Here is a 20,650-nt window from a genome sequence, read left to right as displayed (position 1 = left end):
ATTACATTATGAATAACATATTAACATACATTTAAATAACATTAATATAACAACCGTTCATACAAACTTACCTCGATGACTAAGGGCGTAGTCAAAGAATGAAAGACTAATCCAAAGCATTCGCATTTTCGCGATTTAAATCTGGTTAAGGTTTATCTTGATCTAAATAAATAATTATATTCAATTAAGTCCTTCAATTAACCTCAAAAATTCAATTCAATCCATAACTCATGGTTATGTAAAATTACCAATTTTCCCCTAACATTTTAACTTTTTCACAATTTAGTCCTTAAGCTTATAACATAAAATCTAACCATTTTAATCTAAATCCATGTTAATCAAACATACAAGGGACCTTAAAACAACTCATATTTACCATCATTTCACAATAAAACCCTAGAATTTATACCTTTAACAAATTAGTCCCTAATTCCAACTTTCATAAAAAAATCACTTTACAAAACTTGTTTATTTTTCAATAAAGATTTATAATCTATCATTTAACATAAAAACTCATTCAAGAACATTCATGGCAAGTCCCTCAACTTTTAACAGTTAACATTCTTGGCAAGTCCCTTAACCTTTAACAGTTTTGCAAATTAATCCATAGGCTATCTAGATTAAGCTAAAACGATCTCAAAAACATAGAAATCATTAAAAATGGGTATAAAAATCACTTACATGAAATATTATAATGCTAGTTGAATCTTAAAGCTCAAAAATGGCTATCCTGCTTCAATTTTCAGTGGTGATTTGTTTTAGGAAGATGTTACAATCTTTTACTTAGTTTAATTTAAGATTTTATTTATTAAATTACCTTTTTAACCTTATTTATTAATTAAACAAAAAATCAAACTCATGCCCATCTTTGTCCACTAACATTATGAATGGTATAATTACCATTTAAGTCCATTAGATTTCCTTTCCATAGTCATTTAGCCCCTTTAGCTAATAGTGTAACAACCCAATTTTCAGTAGTGTCAGAATAGTGATTTGAGATCACTAAATCCGATGAAAAATTTATTAATTAATAATTATAAGTTAAGCGTGATTTTAGAAATATTTTTGAATTAGTGAATTTTGTGATTTAAAAGAAATTATTAGGTAAATTGGGTCGAAAATGAGGTATCGAGACCTCGATATTCTAATCGAGTCGTAAATATTTATAGAAATATTTACAGAGTGTCATTAGTGTAGTATTAAAGTTTCGTTAAGAAATTTTAACATTTCGATGGTTAATTGATTAAAAGGATAAAGTTGAAAAAATATATTCTCGAGACTCCATTTCAAAGAAATTGGACTCGTAAATATTTATTATAAGTATTATGAAGTTAGTTGTGTAGTTAGTTAGGTTTTAATTAAGTGAATTTGTCTAAATTAGGAGTTATTGTAAAGAAGGACTAAATTGAAGTAGGGATAAAAGTTTAATTATACATTAAAGAAAGTTAAAAGGACCAAATAGGCAATTATGCCATCAGCCTAAATTGAGGCGACATACTGAAAAGAAATATCTAAGATATTTTAATTTAAAATATATATTATATATTATGTTTACTTAAATAATAAGTATATTGTTATATTATATTATTATAATATTATATTATTATAATAATAAAACAAGAAATAAAAGAGAAAGAAATGAAATTGAAAAATGAAACAGAGAAGGAGAAAGGAGAAAGAAAAGAAAAAAGGAGAATTGGGGTTTTAATGTTCCAAGCTCAATTGGTAAGTCAATTTAGCCCATTTTCTTGTAATTTTGATATTTTTGGAATCCTAGAACAAAATACTATTTGATTTAAGTTGAAATTTTGAAAGTTAGTAAATTTTAGATGTTGATCATGTTGAATTAATTGATGAATTAGGGATTAAATTGATTGAATTTCAAGTTAGAAGTTAGTAGAAGGTTAATTGTAAAATAAAACATAAGTTTTGAATTAATAGGATTAAATTGAGAGAATTTTGAAATTAGGGATTTATGGTGAAAAGAAGAGTTAAAATGAGTTTATAGTAAGAATTAAGAGAGAATATGGAGTTAGATTGGAAAAAATAAAATTAGTACTGATAAGGGATTAAATTAGAATTTAGGTAAAGTTTAGGTATAAATGAAAATATTTTAATGAAATTGTGTATTAATGATTTTAATTGTTTAATTACGTAGCTAATGTCGTGCAAGAGTCACTACCCGAGAAAGGAAAAGAGAAGGTGAACAAGGAGTGACTCGAGAGAAATTTCGGTTAGTATTACTATAATTCGAATTTAAATTATTAATTGTTAAAATTTAAATTAATATACATGATAAGCAAATTGAGGTAAGTATCACGATTGAATTGAATGATAAATACGTATTGGTATTGAATTTATTAATAGCAATTGTTGAATTTTGAATAATATGTTTAGTAAATAAAAATAAGGTGAATATCGATATTGAATTGTATGTGAATTGAATGGAAATTACTAGTGATATGATTTGAATTAAAAGAATTAATGTGGTATTGAAATGCATATTGGATTGAGAAATTGATTTGAACTGTGAACATGAGAAATTGTGAATTGAATGAAATTGAAATGAAGTATGAATATATATGAGCATTTGATGGTACATTGATTGGAAACTGGAAAAATGTAATGGTATTGAATTGTATATTGATTAGAAAGTGAAAAGTGAATTTGAAATGAATTATGATTGAATCGAAAGTGAATTTGAAATAAATAAAATGATTTGAATACCCTATTAACTAGTCAGGCTGAGTCAGATATAGTTGGCATGCCATAAGATTGGAAGAGTTCAGGGATTCTTCGACCTTGTGTCGATAAGACACTGGGTGTCACTATATTTCTTCGGATAGTTTCGATGAGGTACTGGGTACCAACTTTCTTCGGCTCTGCCGATGAGACACTGGGTGTCACTTTATTGCTTTGAACTATCCGAGTCTTGTTAATAGGGGTAAATAATTGAAATGAGAAAATTTGAATAAGTGTGATTGATTGAAATATGAAAAGAAATGAGAAAGTGAAATTGTGAATTAATATGTGAATTGGAAATCGAGATATGAGATTTGAAGATATGAACCCAAAGTTCATGATGTGATTAACAATAAATTTTTGTTATATGATATTACCGAGTACAAATTGCAATAGAATTGATATTGAATATAGTGATAAATTGAATGAATTGTATATGAATTGAAATGAACTATTGGAATGAGATTTGAAAAATCCAATGGAATTGAGATAGTGAAATAAGGTATGAGTACAATTAAATACAATATTTGAAATATTGCTTATTGTTATTAATTATCAAGTTGATTTAAAGTATGAGATAATTAATGAATAATTGTAGACATAAATTAAATGTATATAATTTATCGATTAATGTTATTAATTTGAATTATGGTAATACCAATTGAGTATACCTATACTCAAATATTTATTGTTTCCGTGCATGCAGTTAGTAGAAAGCTAGTGTCCGGTCCAGTATCTAGAGCAATTCCAACCTCCGAGAAATTTTAGTGATGTACCTTTGTTTTGATAATGTGGCATGTACGTAGGTGATGTATAGGTTAAGTATAAGAGTTTTGTTATTACGGTTGTAGAATGATGTTTAAATTGGTTATAAGTATGAAATGGAACTAAAATGACATAATTTATACAAATATGAAATGAAAATGATTAAAGTATGCTATGTCTGTTATTTATTTGTGAATTAGTTATAAGTTATCCGATATGTTTGGTAATGCTCCATAACCCTGTTCGGGTGACAGTTTGGGGTTAGAGGGTGTTACAAATAGAACTCAACTTTTGCCCTTTTTATGATTTAATCATTTTTACTTAATTAACTATGTAAAATTCAAAATTTCTTAACAAAATTTTAATATGACCTTACTATAATCTCATAAACATTAAAATAATTATAAAATAGTAATTTATTCATCAAATTTGTGGTTCTGAAACTACTGTTTTGATATCACTGAAAATGGGCTATTACACGCATATCACCTTCATCTTGTCTTTAGTCTCGTGAACCAACTCAAGTCTAACTATTCAATTCTCATCTAACTCAACCCAACATAGAGGTGTTTGACACCTCCTTCCATACAATGCTTCAAAGAGTGTCGTCTAAATGCTTGCTTGGTAACTGTTGCTATATGTGAAATTTGTTAAGGGTAAATAATGCTTCCAGCTTCCTGCGAACTCCAATACACAGCTACATAACATATCTTTGAACACATGTATCACCCTCTCAGACTGTCCATCTATTTGAGGATGATACGCCGTACTGAATTTAAGCTTCGAACCCAAAGCTTCTTACAAACTCTTCTAAGATCTCTATCAGATGTAATGAATACTGGCACATCGTGAAGTCTCACTATCTTAGTGATGTAAATTTTTGCAAGCATTTGCAAAGTGTAGCTTGTGCGAACAACTAGGAAATGCGAACTCTTCATGAGGCGATCTACAATCACCCAAATAGCATCCTTCTTGGTCGTAGTCAATGGCAAGCTTGACACAAAATCTATAGTGATCCTTTCTCATTTCCACTCTGGAATCTTGAGTGCCTAAAGCAGTCCTGAAATATACTGATACTCTATTTTGACTTTTTGAAAAGTTAGACACTTTGCCAAAAAGTCTCTAACAACTTGCTTCAAACTAGGCCACCAATAAAGTTCGCGAAAGTCACGATACATCTAGTTACTTTCGAGGTACATTGCTTATGGACTATTGTATGCCTCATTAAGAATAACACGTTGGAGCTCTTCATAACTGTGCACGCGAAATATTCCCCGAAAACATAGTACACCTTCTTCATTTAGTGTTAAGTCCCCTCACACACCTTGCTCCACTTGGCGAACTCTTTTCGCCAACTCTTCATCTGAGGCTTGTTCTTCTTGATTTGTTGTGAAAAAGTTGGTTTCACTTGCAATTCCGTGAGTAATCTCTTATCACTTGTTACACTTAGCTACATAGATAGAGCTCACAGCTCACTTACGATCTTTTTGCTTAGTACATAAGCTACCACATTAGAGTTTTCAAGGAGATACTCTATCACACAGTCAAAATCCTTCAATAGCTTTATCCATCTTCTCTATCATATATTCATCTCTTTCCACGTGAGTAAGTACTTGAGACTCTTATGGTCTATATAGATGGTACACTTCTCATCATACAAGTAATGTTGTCAAATTTTAAGTGTGAACACCACTGTTGCTAACTCCAAATCATGTGTTGGATAGTTATGCTCATGGACATTTAGTTACCTAGAAGCATAAGCTACTAGCTTCCCTTTTTGCATTAGCACGCATCCCAACCCTGTGTGTGAGGCATCGTTATAAACCATAAATTCCTTCTTTAGTTCTGGTTGAATCAACACGAGTGCTTTGGTGAGGATCACCTTAAGTTTTTCAAAGCTCTATTGTCTTTTATTCTGTCCATAAAAACTATTCTTTCTTCTAGAGTAACTTTGTTAAAGGTGTTGCTATAGTAGCGAACCCCTCAACAAACTTACGATAGTACCTTACAAGCCCTAAAAAGCTTTGCACTTTAGTATCACTTCTTGGTGAGCTCCACTCAAAAATTGCTTCAATCTTCTTTAGGTCTACGTGAACCCCTTTTGCTGACACCACGTGCCATAAAATGCAACTTATTTGAGCCAAAATTCACACTTACTAAACTTCGTGAAAATTTGTTCCTCTCATAAAGTTTACAACACAGATTATAGATAAGTATTGTGCTCTTCCTCAATTCACGAATACACCAGACTGTCACCTATGAACACCACCACACAACGATCCAAGTATTTATGGAAAACTCGTCTCATCAAGTCCATGAATACAGCAGGTGCATTCATCAACCTAAAGGGCATCACCAAAAATTCATAGTGTCCATACCTCGTATTGAATGCTGTCTTCAACACATTAGACTCCTTCACCTTGAGTTGGTAGTAACTAGATCTCAAATCGATCTTCAAGAACACTGTGGCACATTGCAACTGGTCAAATAGATCATCAATTCTTGGCAATGTGTACTTATTTTTTACAATCAGTTTATTCAACTGTCTGTAGTCGATGCACATCTTTAAGCTACCATCCTTTTTTTTCACAAATAGTAATGGCGAACCCCAAGGTGATATGCTTGGTCAAATGAAGCCACTGTCAAGCAACTCTTGAAGTCGTATCTTCAGTTCCTTAAGCTCTTTTGGTGCCATGCGATATGGTGTAATAGATATAGCAAACTCTATTTTGCAATCTAGAGGTAAATTCGGTAACTCGTTAGGAAACACATCAGGAAAGTCTTTCACAGTTTGTATCTCACGAACCCCTTTCATCATATCCTGCAAACCCATTACAAAAGTGAGATAGGCTTCTTAACCTTCCCAGCATCTTTTCTGCCATCAATGTTGATACCACTTTTGACATAATTCAACTCGCTTACCAATCACCATAATTTCCCTGCCTTCATTGTGATGACATCGATTGCTCCCTCCTCATGTGATTCCCTCACTATATAGACTTCTTAGCCAACTTGTCTTATTTAACCTCCTCTGCCTCTTCCTCGTCTACGAGCACCAGCTTGCACTTGAGTAGGGGTCGTAGTCTGAGCATGTGATTTCTCCTATCATTTTGGACAATCCTTTATTAAGTGGTCCTTGGATCAACACTTGAAATAGCCCCCCAATCACTTTATAACATTCACCAGGATGTCTTCACTCACACTGCTTCCAAAGTGGCTAGCTCACAGACTTTTACAAACTCTCCCTTCCATCTTGGGTGTTGTCTCCATGTCGTGACTTCTCCGATTTGAAACTTTCCTTGATATTTCTCCCAGAATTTGTATACTTATTTATCCTTTGAAATACTTAACACACTTTTACCTATTTACAGTGTAACAAAGTGAACTAATTAGTTTAATACTAAACAGCCTAAAATCAATTACTATCAAACTAAATTTATAGTTTAGACATACAATCCTATTTACATGCTCCTAATCAATCACTTGTATTTTACAAGCTCACGCACAAAAACTAAAAATAAAAATAAAAAACAAGTAACAAAAATTTAAAAGTTTTGAAATTTTTTGAAAAAATTCTATGTTACCCCTCACACTTTATTTAGCATATTGTACCTAATATGCACCCAAAAGATAAGAAAAGGGACTACCCGGTTTAAGCGTTGAGGGTCCTCGAGAGTAGTTAGGTGGTCCTCCTCATGCCAATTTAGTTCAAATTATAGTGTCACCAAATGTATGGGGTTCTTACACAGAATAAACACAATTTTTTTAAGTATTAATATTCAATTCTAACCAACAATAGAAAAAAAATCTATCCTAACTTTTTTACTCCTTCAAAGGTCAACAAAGTCGTAATTATCGAACCCCTTGGTGTGGCTGCCCTCATTTGAATTGACTATTTGCTCCTTTCCTCAAGTAGTGGATGGTTTGGACTATGCAGGTCAAGTGGTGTTGGATGGGGTTTTCCAAAAATGAGGTGGTTGTGGGCATCAGAATGACTCTATGTCAAATTGCTTGGCTAGATGGCGCATTACCTTTCCATATTCATAGTTGCACGTGGTGTTGTACTCGAGGTATGCCTCTATACATTGAGTTTTTTCTTCACTTATCAAAGCTGTTGAAGTCGACGTCACACTCGTTTGTTGTACCCTCGGTGGTACGAGTTGTGGTTCTTCTGTTGACTCTTGTAGCCCGCGGTCTCGAGTGTATTCTCGATGTGTCGCCACTTGCTCGTTTCTCTGCTCCACCTGATCGGTGTGTTGATTATAGAACTATTCATAAATGACATCGTTGAACACCCTTTTTCGTGGGTAAGTCAACTCCTCAATATCAATCACTACATCCACCCTCCTACACATACCCGTAATCAAGTGCAGGTACAGAAGTCTTTGTGTGTGCCCTCCAGCACATTGTCTCATGTTGTAGAGGATATGGTCCCCCAAATTAATATGGCGTCCTTACAAAACGGAATACAAAAGGAGAGAACAATCACGGGTAATTTTCGTGACGTGTTGTGTAGGAAAATAAATTTGAACAAATAAAAAAATTCACATTTTGGCTTCCGGGGACATTATTGATTGCTAAAAATGCAATGGTTCCCAGATTATCAAATTCCAGACCCAATAGCCTCTACTCTCAGTTAAAAACTTAATAATCTGATCATAATCCACCTCTAACTCGTTTAAATCATCATAAAACTTAGGGGTATAACGAGGTGTTTTACGAACGACCTCGATCACAATTGGAGAGGCATCTACGTACATGCCTCTCACAAAGACTTTTTTGTCTTGGGCTTCACAAAAATTCACATAAAATTCCTGAATGATCAAAATAATAGCCGGTTTGAGTAATTTTCTACAAAATGTGTTCCGCCATAACCAGTCGATCCTCGTGATTATAGGGTCTTGAAATAATTACGTGGAAAAGTCAAATCCACTTTGGGAGTAGTTGTAGCACTCCAAACTCAACCAAGTTAGCCACCGGAGTGACACTCCATTAACTCCCAACTTATCCTCCAACACACCACAGAGTTACAACACATATAATGTGTTAAGTTATCACAAAGTAGCAAAATGTCATAATATTATGCATGGAATGCAAACATGCGAGCTTAAAAACAAAAAAAAGGTAGGGTTCAATGTCATCTGGCTATAAAACTTAAAGGTTCGTATGAAAAAAATAAACAGAATGTTTAAAGGTATGCTTACATCATAAGGCATAGGTTTGCATAACAAAGTAACATATGAGTTCTTATAACTACATAAAGCATGAGTTCACACAAAAAGCACGGGCTCGCAAAATATCAGAGGTTCGCATACTTCCTAAGTTCACACATAAACATACATATTTTGGTTTGCAAACAAAATAGGCTTCGCAACAAAAGGAGTCATTCATAAAAGGGTTCTCAGATTTTTATAAGGTTCGTTAAATAGTAAGGTTATCAGTACTGAGGGTTCGAATACATATTAGGGTCGCATGAAACAATATTACGCAATATAACTAACTCGCATATGGAATTAAGACATACGTTGTAAAAATTATAGGAATACAACATAGCATGCATGCAATGAGGGCTAATAAACATTAAACTTTATTCATACTGAAAAGAAGAATTTAGCAATAAGGGTTTAATTCAAGATTTTGTAAAATAAAATAAAATCAAAATTAAGGAAATTGTTTCAATGATAGTAGCAACTATAATAAAACTAATCATGCACAATTAATCCCATTGCCTTTTTCTCTAGGTTTGATGGTATCTATTAGAGGTCTAGCCTCGCCCAAGTCATCTACCTTGCCATTGCCACCCGCAACCTACTTACCTGCTAAGTAAGGGAGGAGTGGGTGAGTTCATTGAGAACTTAGTGAATATACAACAACATCAAACCATGCCTTAAAAAATATAGTGTTCAAAATAGAAGTTTAGCTCAAAAACCGTTTTGGGAGCTAGGCTTACTGTAAGGGTGCAAGACCCAATTTGCAGTTACTTGTTGTCAAGAAAACATATAAATTTGAAAACAAAATCATATGTACTTCACTGAAAATCATACTTAAAAACTTGTCTTTATTCTTGAAAGGCAAACTTAAAACATAAACATGTAGTTGTGCTTGCTCTTATTCTTATACTTGTACTATTAATAATAGTTTCATAAAAAGTTTTTCATACTCACTTGCACTTGTCTTTTGGTTGATAAGCGGATCTCCTTATAGCACCTCACTTATGACTCAGAACATCCTTAACACGTCTCGTAAGTGAAGCAATAAGCTAAACAGTCTATTGTACACCAACATGTCCCTATGACTGGAGCATAGCTCGACATTCCCTTATCCCTCCACATGTCTCAAGGCCTTAACACCAAAATCAAAAACTTTTAGATAAGTACTCACAATCCTATGACATGCCATTATATCCAACATATAAGCTCGCATAAGGATCCAGCATAAAAAAAAATTTTCATATAGAGCCCGCAGAAAACCTTATAAAAACATAGTTTATAGAACCATACTTTAAAAGTATATCTTAAAACATAAGCTCACATAGGAGAACACATAAAAAATAACTTAAAAACAGAGTCTTAGAACTTTAAAACAGAGTTTTATAGAAAAGCTTGCTCTTGGAACTTAGTTTAAAAACCTTAATTTTTTGGAAAACATAATAGTTCACACGCAGTAACGAACCCTGAACAATCCCCGAAAAGCTGAGAATTTTAAATGAGTTTTGTTTTGCCTTTTTCCTTATTGGTAGATGGTTTGGATTGTTTGTAACATATTTGCATGAATAAACACAAATCACTAAACAAAAAAAAATACTCAAATATACGAGCGAACCTAGCTTTCTGGACAATCAACCTTGACAGGACAGAGACTTACCTTGGTTGCTATAAATTTGATTCTAAACAGAGACTTGACAATAGAATAACCGATGAGAAAATTTTCATGGAATAAAAGGTTTTATTTATAGGCAATAAGTGTCTTAGTATTATTAGGATACCCTTCTTGACTTAAGAACCCTGGTTGGTTTAGAAAAAGGTTATGTGCATGCAATATCTTAATTTCTTAATTTAAGTCTAACTCGACTTTAACTCACAAACCCCAGCTCACCAAACCAATTGGAGAACCTAACTGGCAATGAATATGGCAAAACCCCCTATAGTACTTCTTTTTGGCATACACTGCTTCATTATATCTCTGGCGAACTCCTTATAGATATCCTTTTGGCGAACCCCCAGTTTTTCGAAACATTGGCGAACCCTCACTTGTGAGGCCAAAACTTCCAAGCCCTATCTCAAGATGTTACATTATTGGCTTATCAAAGTTGCCAAATCGTTCTGCCGCTTCGTTGTAGCCGAATCTCTCCTCGAGTCTTTTGGAACATCGTGTTACACAGCTCGATGAGATGTCGTTCGCTTTCGAGACAACATTTTAATCAATTTCAACATATTTTCAACAACCAATAACCCAATATAATTGATAAATAATTTTCCTGATTCACTAATCTATCAATCTAACATGAATATTCAAAGTACCATATGAGAGATTAAGTATCACTAAGCTTTGTTGTAGATGATATGATCGATTGCTAGTGTTGTTCCTATCAACCACCATATTTCCTTCATCAAACTTTTGTTGCCTTACTCAAAGAAGATAGTTTTAATCCTAATCATAATCCTGAGAAAAATGGAAGGAATATAATGAAAATAAAATATTAATAGCTAAGAAATGAAGGAAAAACTAAGAAAGCAGAGGGTTTGGACCTTTGGAGCCAGAGAGTGGCAGAGAAAAAGAAGAGAAAACTATTTAGGGGATTTTCCTTAGGGCTTGTTGTGATGAGACCCTTTTATAATCGTCACCTCGTCATGATATCAAGTCCTTCCTTGTCCCAATGTTGTGTAACATTATGAGTTCCAATGCCGTCACATCACAGCTCGTCACGATGTACAGAACCCCTCGTTGTGATGTGTGACTACTCATCGGGACAACGTGAACTTCCTTATCCCGGCGTCATCGTCTTTTTCTTTACGTTTTAGACTGGCTCGTCATGATGTCATTAATCCACATTGATACATGGAGTGGTTTCATCGAGACAACGCGACACTCTTCGTCTCGACGTTTCAAGTTGTTTCGGCCTCCCCATGCGCAAAATTTTGACTTATCGATTCGTTTACTTTTCCCTCATTTCACGGACTCGAGATCACTTAAAAACACAAAAAATAATTTAATTAAAAATTGAAACACAAAAATTAAAAAAATACTAACATGAAAATTAAGAATATAAAATTAAAAGAAATTTAAACAAAAATCCTTTTTCGAAATCGAGGCGATCCGTATCGCCCTCGTAACAGAACTTACAGCTAGTCCTCGAGACTTTGATCCGTCATTTCTTCCTCTATCGAGAGATGTAAACCAACACCATTTTTCGATCCTATTAATGATGCCTTATCTTCGACCGGTGCGACAACTACATCACAAGCAACTTGATGCCGAATCTGAGCCAACCCCAAATTATTTTTTCGGGATATTAATACTTTGAGCCACTTCACCTCCATGTCATGTAAGGTTCTGTTAACTTGAGATTCATCTTTATTATCGAACGAGAATGAGACAAACACGTCAGTTTCTTTGGTTAGCACCTCCTCAATTTGGCCAGAAAGTGTATCGACTCGTATACACTTTCATTCAGAATTTGGTTAAGCTCAATGCTAGTGGTTAGGTCTACTTCTACATCTATATTACGACTACGTCTATCTCTATGTTAATTGGATCAAAGCCACCTTCGGCTATATTCAACATCTCCCTGTGGTCTCCGGTTCCAAGATCTTACTAACTATTATCATTTAATACGAAGTGATTGACGACGATAAGGTGGTTCTCACAATCCGAGTTGAGAACATCGTATCCGATCTCTTCCAATGAACTTTGCACCTCCATTTGTCATGTTAGTGATTTTTTTCATTTCAAGTGTTTGCTTCATTAGTTCGTTTATTTCCACTACATTTGCAGTGTAGGTCGATGTGGTTTTCTGGCACGAAACTATCTCATGTGAATTATAAGAGAGATCAGTTGGATATTTGGATGTCTTTAACTGGTCTGATTATCTTTGGACTTCCTCGGTTTTAACTTGGACTTCCAACTTAAGGTGAAAAGACTTATATTCTTCGGACTCTAAGGGAAATTTGTATGTTTTTTTTTTTTTGTAATCTCCGCACCTTCGATCATGACTTCCTTAGTTCGCTGAGGCTTTATTCAACCATCGTGATCTTTGATTGTTCCTATGTTGCTCATACAAATCTTGGTATACCTTATCATCCATGATTAGGTCAAATTCTTGCTAAGTTGGATATCCGGGAACTTCATATTCTCTGTCATCACTCCATTGGTTTGCCAAAGCTCTATTCATCCAACTTGATGCTTCGTTAATGTACCCATCCTCATCGTATTACAAATACCTCTCCAACTCTTGCTAATATTTACAATTTGGTTTAGGATGGTTGATAGCAATATAATGGTCTTTGCAATCAGATTTGGGAACATCATGCATAACCTTTTCTAATGGATTCATTTATTTGTTTCTTCGTTGGAGCAGCTTTATCATGAACAATCTTTGGTTCTACTTAATTTCCCATTGGTCATATACTCCTTTATCGTAGACTTTGTCATTATACCATGCAGACATCTCGCATTCCTCGTTCCAACTGATATCATCATCAATTTCATCATCAATGTCACAATCCATGATTAAATTAAATAGTCGACAAGGTACCTAAAAATATTTAACTAAATAAAAATAACAAAAATAATTAAAAATTAACACACTATCTAACTCGTTTTTCTTTCAACTAATATTATTTTACAAAGCAATTAAATTAATAACTTAACCGCCTCCAAATGTGTGAACATTTAGAGTTAAAATCGTGCAAATATATATAAATTAAGTGCGGTATCTACAAGCGAACATATCAAATTGTAATATAAAAGTGTTCCAGTATTCCAAGGATCGTACCAAGGGATTGTAGATTAGAGAAATTTATTATTAAATTAATTACTAAAAATAATTACTAATCTAATCGAGTTACAAGTTAGTAGTGTGAATCCAAATTAAAGTATTAATTAAACTAATAAAATTAATTAATCTAAAATTAACCTAATGGAATTTCCTATTCCTAGTGTCAACATTGTGAGCTGTTGGCCTATGATCGGTTAAATCCCTAATTAAGACATTAATTAACCTTAATCAAGTCTTTATCACCCTTAGCAAGAATACCCTCTCGGTCTCACTACTTAACACAAGTTATACTCGATAGGATACTCAATCAGTCTCACCTATCTAGATATTCTATTAGGGGCGTAACTTCCTAATATACTAAGTACTCATGAATAAACACTCAATTTCAAATAAATAATTACTTAATCAATAAATCAAATCCATAACTGAAACATGCCAGATATAAATAAAGCACAATAATTTATTCAATTATTCACACAAACACTAATTGATTAGGTTAACAAAAATATAAATAAAAGAATAAGAGATAGGAGAAAGCTCATGAATAAATACAAGCGCGGTTTTGGAGCAATCCCCGCTCACAATCGTCCTCATATCGGAACAAGAAAAGTTTCGTCTAAGCAAACATAAAAAATAAACTAATATTAAGAACTGAATAAAATAAAACTATCTAAGTCTAGGTCTAACCTAAAATCTAACCACCTCTCAGGTGACTCTAAGACGACTTATATAGGCTCAATTGTTTTTTGGTGTCCACACAACCTTAGATACCTTGTAATTCTAATTAATACAATATACTATTGAATGCTTATGGTCTAAATAAGGAAATAATCCAAAATTTTTGTCCAAGGAATTAGTCGTATTTTTCCATAAATTTTTTAAGTCACCGTGATGTCAAGAAGCCCACGTCGCTATGTCGTCCCCATTTTAGCCTTGACAGGTTCAATGTTCTGTGTCGCGATACTGCATGCTGGTGTCGCGACACTGGCGTCGTCTTTTGTGCTCTTGGGCTTGAATTGGCACCCTATGCACTCAAATAGCCTATTAGTCGTTCCCGAGATCCAAGTTGGCCTAACGGGTCATTAAAACTCCAAAAAATGCGTAAAAGCGCTTATTTTGCAATAAAATGAATCTAAGTTGAAAAAACTGAAAATAATAAATAAACATAAAACTGCTAAAAAATAAGCTTGTTAAGTGCCAAAAATACTCTAATCTGCCATGATGAATTATGGCAGATCACTAACTCTCGGTACATTTTCCTATGCAAGTCTGTCAAATATATAAACATGATTTTGAGACTTGCTTACAATAGAAGATCTAATACAATCTCAATAAAACAATAATTCCATCAATGGTAAAAAATAATAATAAAATATACGATATATATGGACTCTTGGCACTCAACATTAGAATCACGATCTAATCTAAAGTCCATAATCCAAGGGATTGCTTTGAGGATTTTTTTATCCAAATCATTACCAATATTCGAAGTCCTAGCAACATGGTCTTCCATAACGGGTTAGATATTCACCAAATAATCAACATAGCCTAAATATAATGTTCAATAAATTGTCAACACAGACATATAAAACCTGCCTCCACACATATTTGATGGACATAGAAATGGGCGCTTCCTTAACATCAAATTGCGAGTTCCATATTTTTCAACAAATTGTAATTTTGTTGGTAAAAAATACCATTATACAATTTAGAGTCCGTTTATTTACATGTAAAAGGTTTTACGGAAAATACTTTCTGCATCTTTCTATGTTTGTTTCACAGAAAACAGCTTGGTCAATGGAAAATGACTTACCCTTTTGAAAAGTGTAAGTCATTTTATAGAAAAGATTTCCTCTATAGATAATTTTATTTTATATAAAAATTAACTTAAATCAAGCTTAATATTATTATATTGATAATAAATTTTATGTTTATTTTTAAATTATTAAAATATTATATTTTTAATATTATTAAACATACATATTTAATTATTTATATTTAGTCATATAATAAATTATTAATATTTAATAATTCATTTAATAATAAATTTTAAAATAATAATTTTAAATAATATTATTCACATATTATTGAAAATATTAAATATTAATATTTTAATAATAAATATTTATTACAATTATAAATATATTAATAATAAATGTTTTGTAACACTTCACAGATTTGCAATTTAGTCTTTGTACTTTTATTTTCAAGAATTTAGTCCCTTTTACTTTTCAAATTTGAAAATTAAGTCCAATTGCTAACATCGTTAACTTTTTTGTCAATTTTGTTGATGCCGCATTTTTAAATAAAAATACTAACTTGATAGTCATATAATTAAAAATGGCGTTGTAATGAACCCTGAATTTAACATAATATTTTTAATATATGCAAAAAAATGTAAAATTATAAATTATAAATAAAATAAATTCAATTAAATAATGAAAAAATAAGAATATCTCATATGTATGTTTGTTTCATTGAAAACAACATTTATGAAATATTTTAAAAATCTACCAAACAATGTAAAATATTTTACACAGATTCATCCAAACACCAAAAATATTAATTTTTCCGAAAAGTAAATTATTTTTCAGAAATTATTTTCTAAAAGTCATTTTAGTAAAACAAACAGAACCTTAGTGTAAAATTGACATTTTATCGATTCTTTAGTTATTCCTAATACAATTAGAATGGACCAATCATTTGATTCAATTAACCAAACCTTCTCAATAATTATTCTCTTTTATTCCATTTAAATTGAATAACTTTTCATTTTTCTTGATTCTATTTCAACAAATCAAACCATCTATGTTGCAATAAGTCAGCAATTTCTATTTGCATAATCTTATCTCTGATCAATAAATTAAAACCGATTCATTATCAAGCTCTTTTGATTTTCTGTAAATTCTTTAATTTTGCATTTATTATAAACTGTTCATGTCATAATCACCGCTACTCGATGACAAGAGTTTTGCCATTTTCAATTTCCCAAACAAAATGCAATATGAGAAAAGAAATAAGATTAACCAAAGTATGACATGTGGATTAAATATTAGCTCAGTTGGTATTGATATTGTTGTTAGTACAAGAAAATGTAAGTTTGAACTTGTTGAAATACATTTATCCTCTTATTTAATAATAAAAAAAGAATTATAAATAGTTCTAGACATTGTATAAAAAAAATAACGAAAGTATCACATGTTTTGTGTTGCAACTATCACAATACTCCGTCAACAAACAAATCGACCATATTAAAAATTCTTCCTCACTATATCAATGACCCTTGTTTTCCTTTCAAACAAGTACATGTTCTTTGCACCTTGGCTTTTGGGCTTTGTATAGTTTTTTATATATATAAATGTACAATAAGACACCCCATTTTATCCTTCTCATCAACTCTCTTTTCATGAAAGGTTTTCTCCTAGAAATGAAACAAATTTTCAAACCTAATATCTCCAATGGAGACCTTTATAGAGATGATCAAGAGGGGAGCTCAAGTACTACTATGTCAGGAAATGGTGATACCATGATCCAAACCTCCGGTTTTCACAGATTTTTACATGCCAAATATCTCAACCCCGCTCGGGCGGTAAGAAGTTGGTTTCTATTTTGTTTACAATCTAACTTTAATTGACTTACGATATAAAAGAACAACTTTGCCGCTCCAACTATGATGCAGATTTTGGCTGAGATGGTGGGGACTTTTATTTTAGTGCTTTGCATCAGTGGGATCACAGCTAGCACTAATCTAAGAGGAGTTAGAGCAGTACTGCTAGAGTATGCCACAACAGCAGGGTTAACAATTGTTGTTCTCATTTACTCCATAGGATCCATATCTGGTGCTCATGTTAACCCTGCACTCACCATAGCCTTTGCTGCATTTGGCTATTTTCCCTGGTCAAGGGTGCTGTATTTAATATCTTCAATTAATTTAGGTACCAAGAAATTGGTAAAAATACGATGGAGGCCCTTGTACTAGGTGTCATATTGCATTTTGGCCCCTCTACTCAAAAAATGGGCAAATTAGTCCTTGTATATTAGATCAAAAACCAAATTGGTCCTTCCCATTAAAAATTTCATTCATTTTTACTATTAAAAACTAATATGACTGGTAGAACAACCAAACAGTGACACGTGGCATATCACATGTATCTCATGCTGACGTATAGAAACCATTTTTTAATAGCAGAAGTGGATTAAATTTTAACAGAATGACCAATTTATTCTTTTATCTAATGTATAGGGACTAATTTGTCCATTTTTTAGTAGAGGATAATATTCAATCAACTCCTAATATAAGGGCCTCCATGATATTTTTACCCTAGAAATTACATGATTGTTTGCTCTTTTTTTGTCTAACAGGTACCACTTTACATATTGGCACAAATTCTGGGTTCAATTATGGCAGCATTAATGGGAGAGTTTATCTATGGCATAAAATCGGATGTTATGACAACCCGGCCTGGCCAAGGCTGCCAAGCCGCCTTCTTGGCGGAGCTCATCGCTGATTTCATCGTTGTGTTTGTGATTGCAGCGGTGACACAACAAGCACGTTCAGTAAGGCCAAAAATACTGCACTATGATCAGTTGTAGTATGTCAAAATTAAACAAAGTGTGAAACAAATCGGAATCCATGATGACCATGAAATTTATGCAGGTTGGTCCACTGTCTGGACTGGTTATTGGAATGTCCATTGCGCTAGCAGTCCTCATCACAGGGTGCATACTAACTCTTCAATTTGCATTGGCCATTGGCTGAATTGAATCGACTTTCATAGCTTCCTTTTTTGTAATTTTGGAATGCAGGCCTATCTCGGGAGGATCACTCAACCCAGCAAGGTCATTGGGACCTGCAATTGTTTCAAGGAATTTCGATAGAATCTGGATATATCTGACGGCACCTGTAATCGGAGCTCTTTTAGGGGCTCTCATGTATCGAGTTCTGCGTCTCAGACCCATCTCATAAGCAGATTGAGTTTATGAGGATTTTGATTTTGTTTGGTGAATATAAAGGAATCATGCAGCACCAGTATATTTATGGATGTCAAATTTGCGTTATTATCACTTATCAGTACTTCCATATTAATATAATGCTAATTATAAAGCTGGACTTACTCAAATAGGGGTGATAAAATATCGAATCTGGCTGCCACTGGTACGTAGGCAACAAGTTTCGCTCGGCTTTACTAGTTTTTAATGTTATATGCTAATTTTACATGTTTAATATTTAATGTATTTTAGAATATTATATTTGTAATTACAGTAATTAGTATAAAATAATATTTTATCTGAATTATTGAATATAATTAAAATATATTAATTTATCAATTGAAATATTATAATAGAAAATTTTCTAAAAATATTTTTAACATTTTCAACATACAACACAATTTTACTTTATGTAATTAATATAAAATAACATTGTTCAAAGTAATAATTAATTAATATAATTAACTATAATATTAACTAAGTGATAATTAAGATGCTTAGAAATCTAGTCAAGTAATAACTATATTTTACTTTAATAAATTTAGCAACATAAAAAAATTTAACTAATATTTTTAAATTATAATTATGACATTTTTTTCTATATTTTATGCTTAGAATTTTATTTATGTAATAACTCTATTTTAAAATTAATACAACCCTTTCTTCACTAATAATTGTAGTTTAAATTTTTGTTTAAAAAATTGTAGTTTAAATTCTAATTATTTTAAATGTGTCACAACTTCTATCTTATTTCAACTTTTTAACTAATAATTTTAAATTAAATATTATAATTATTTTTAAAGGTAAATTTAGTAATATGTTAGAAAATAGAGGTATTTTTATATAAAATATATTTATTTAACTAAAAATTAGATTTTTATTATTTTTAATTTATCCAATTATATTCAAAGATTTTATAAATTTATAAATTCATTAATTAATAATATGTTATTATGTTATTTTTAAGTAGAGTTTTTAAAAGATAGGATCAAATTAATTAATTTCACATTAATATGCTATCATTTTAATTACTATTATTTTTAATATTATCATATAATGATATTAATACATTATTATTTTATCAATTTAGTAATATAATTAATTATAATAATAATTCACCAAGGAAATTAGAACTCGGAAACTACTAGTCATAAATGTTATAAAGAATAAAAATATTTTTTTGAATATTAATCTCATTATAGGTTCTTATCATATATATTCTTACTGATACAATGCTTAGAATTAACCATAACCCTTTCCTAGGAGGATAATGCACTTTAGCACACTCGAACCCACGTCCTCTTATATTGACAACAACGTTGATTCCAGTCGAGTTAAAACTCAATAAAATAATAAAATAGTTAAAATTAACAAATGCACGTATATATATATATATATATATATATATATATATATATATATATATATATATATGGCTTAATTGGTGTTGTCTTTGGAATACAATCTAGAGTTTAGGCTACTACTTCATCATTTTTGATGGATTACTTTAATACTCGAATGGTTTACCAATGAAAACAAATTACTATCAATGATATTTTTATGTTGTATTGTTCGCAATTAGTTGACATGGTAGAACAAATACAACTTGTTGGTTACTGTTAAAGCTGATAAATGTTGCATAGCAATCATCTTTTGTATATGGGGATACAACATTCTATATTTGGAAATAAGGTATAAAGATGCGTGGGTGGTCGCAAGTTATTTCACTTTGAAAAAATTATAATTTGATTTGATCTTAATCAAATGAAATTTGAGTTCAACCATAAAGTATCTTAATATTTGATTTGAGTATATTGCAGACTTAATCGAGGTAGGACAAAAATCATCTGCCCCTCCTCCTCTTCGTATCCCTCTTTGTATCCATCTACCCGTGTTAAAATAATTCATATTTATAATTTTTTCACTTTGTTTTGACTACGTTAAACTTGTCGAAAAAAAACAAAAAAAAACTGTGTGAACTCTGAAACAAAACAGAAAAATGCAATTCTAAAACGATGAACCGAAAACTAAAAGAGATTGGCAAGAATGCTGCTACTAATAAAGCAACTAACCCTTTCCAACATGAAACTGACATATTAAAACGATGAAGTGAAAACTAAAAGAGACCAACAAGAATGTTGCTAATAAAGCAGATAA

At 31.8% G+C, this 20,650-nt stretch overlaps 1 protein-coding gene across 1 annotated transcript; it reads left to right on the top strand.

Moving 5' to 3' along the window:
* Positions 1-16,910: 16,910 nt before the first annotated feature.
* On the top strand, positions 16,911-18,706 carry LOC105797850 (probable aquaporin NIP7-1). Its single transcript, XM_012627751.2, has 5 exons — positions 16,911-17,093; positions 17,184-17,408; positions 17,867-18,061; positions 18,162-18,223; positions 18,311-18,706. The coding sequence occupies exons 1-5, from the start codon at positions 16,911-16,913 to the stop codon at positions 18,468-18,470; spliced, it is 825 nt and encodes a 274-aa protein (XP_012483205.1). The 3' UTR covers positions 18,471-18,706.
* The last annotated feature ends 1,944 nt before the right edge of the window (positions 18,707-20,650 follow it).

This window comes from Gossypium raimondii, chromosome 9 (assembly GCF_025698545.1).
Source record: "Gossypium raimondii isolate GPD5lz chromosome 9, ASM2569854v1, whole genome shotgun sequence".
Taxonomy (NCBI): Eukaryota; Viridiplantae; Streptophyta; class Magnoliopsida; order Malvales; family Malvaceae; genus Gossypium; species Gossypium raimondii.
This window is presented reverse-complemented; position numbering and strand designations above follow the sequence as displayed.

Bases quoted from the DNA above. Each gene is read 5' to 3' on its own strand.
- LOC105797850 (XM_012627751.2), top strand. From the start codon at position 16,911: ATGAAAGGTTTTCTCCTAGAAATGAAACAAATTTTCAAACCTAATATC. The intron at 17,094-17,183 runs GTAAGAAGTTGG...ACTATGATGCAG, and splicing joins ATCTCAACCCCGCTCGGGCG to ATTTTGGCTGAGATGGTGGG. The intron at 18,224-18,310 runs GTGCATACTAAC...TTTGGAATGCAG, and splicing joins CTAGCAGTCCTCATCACAGG to GCCTATCTCGGGAGGATCAC.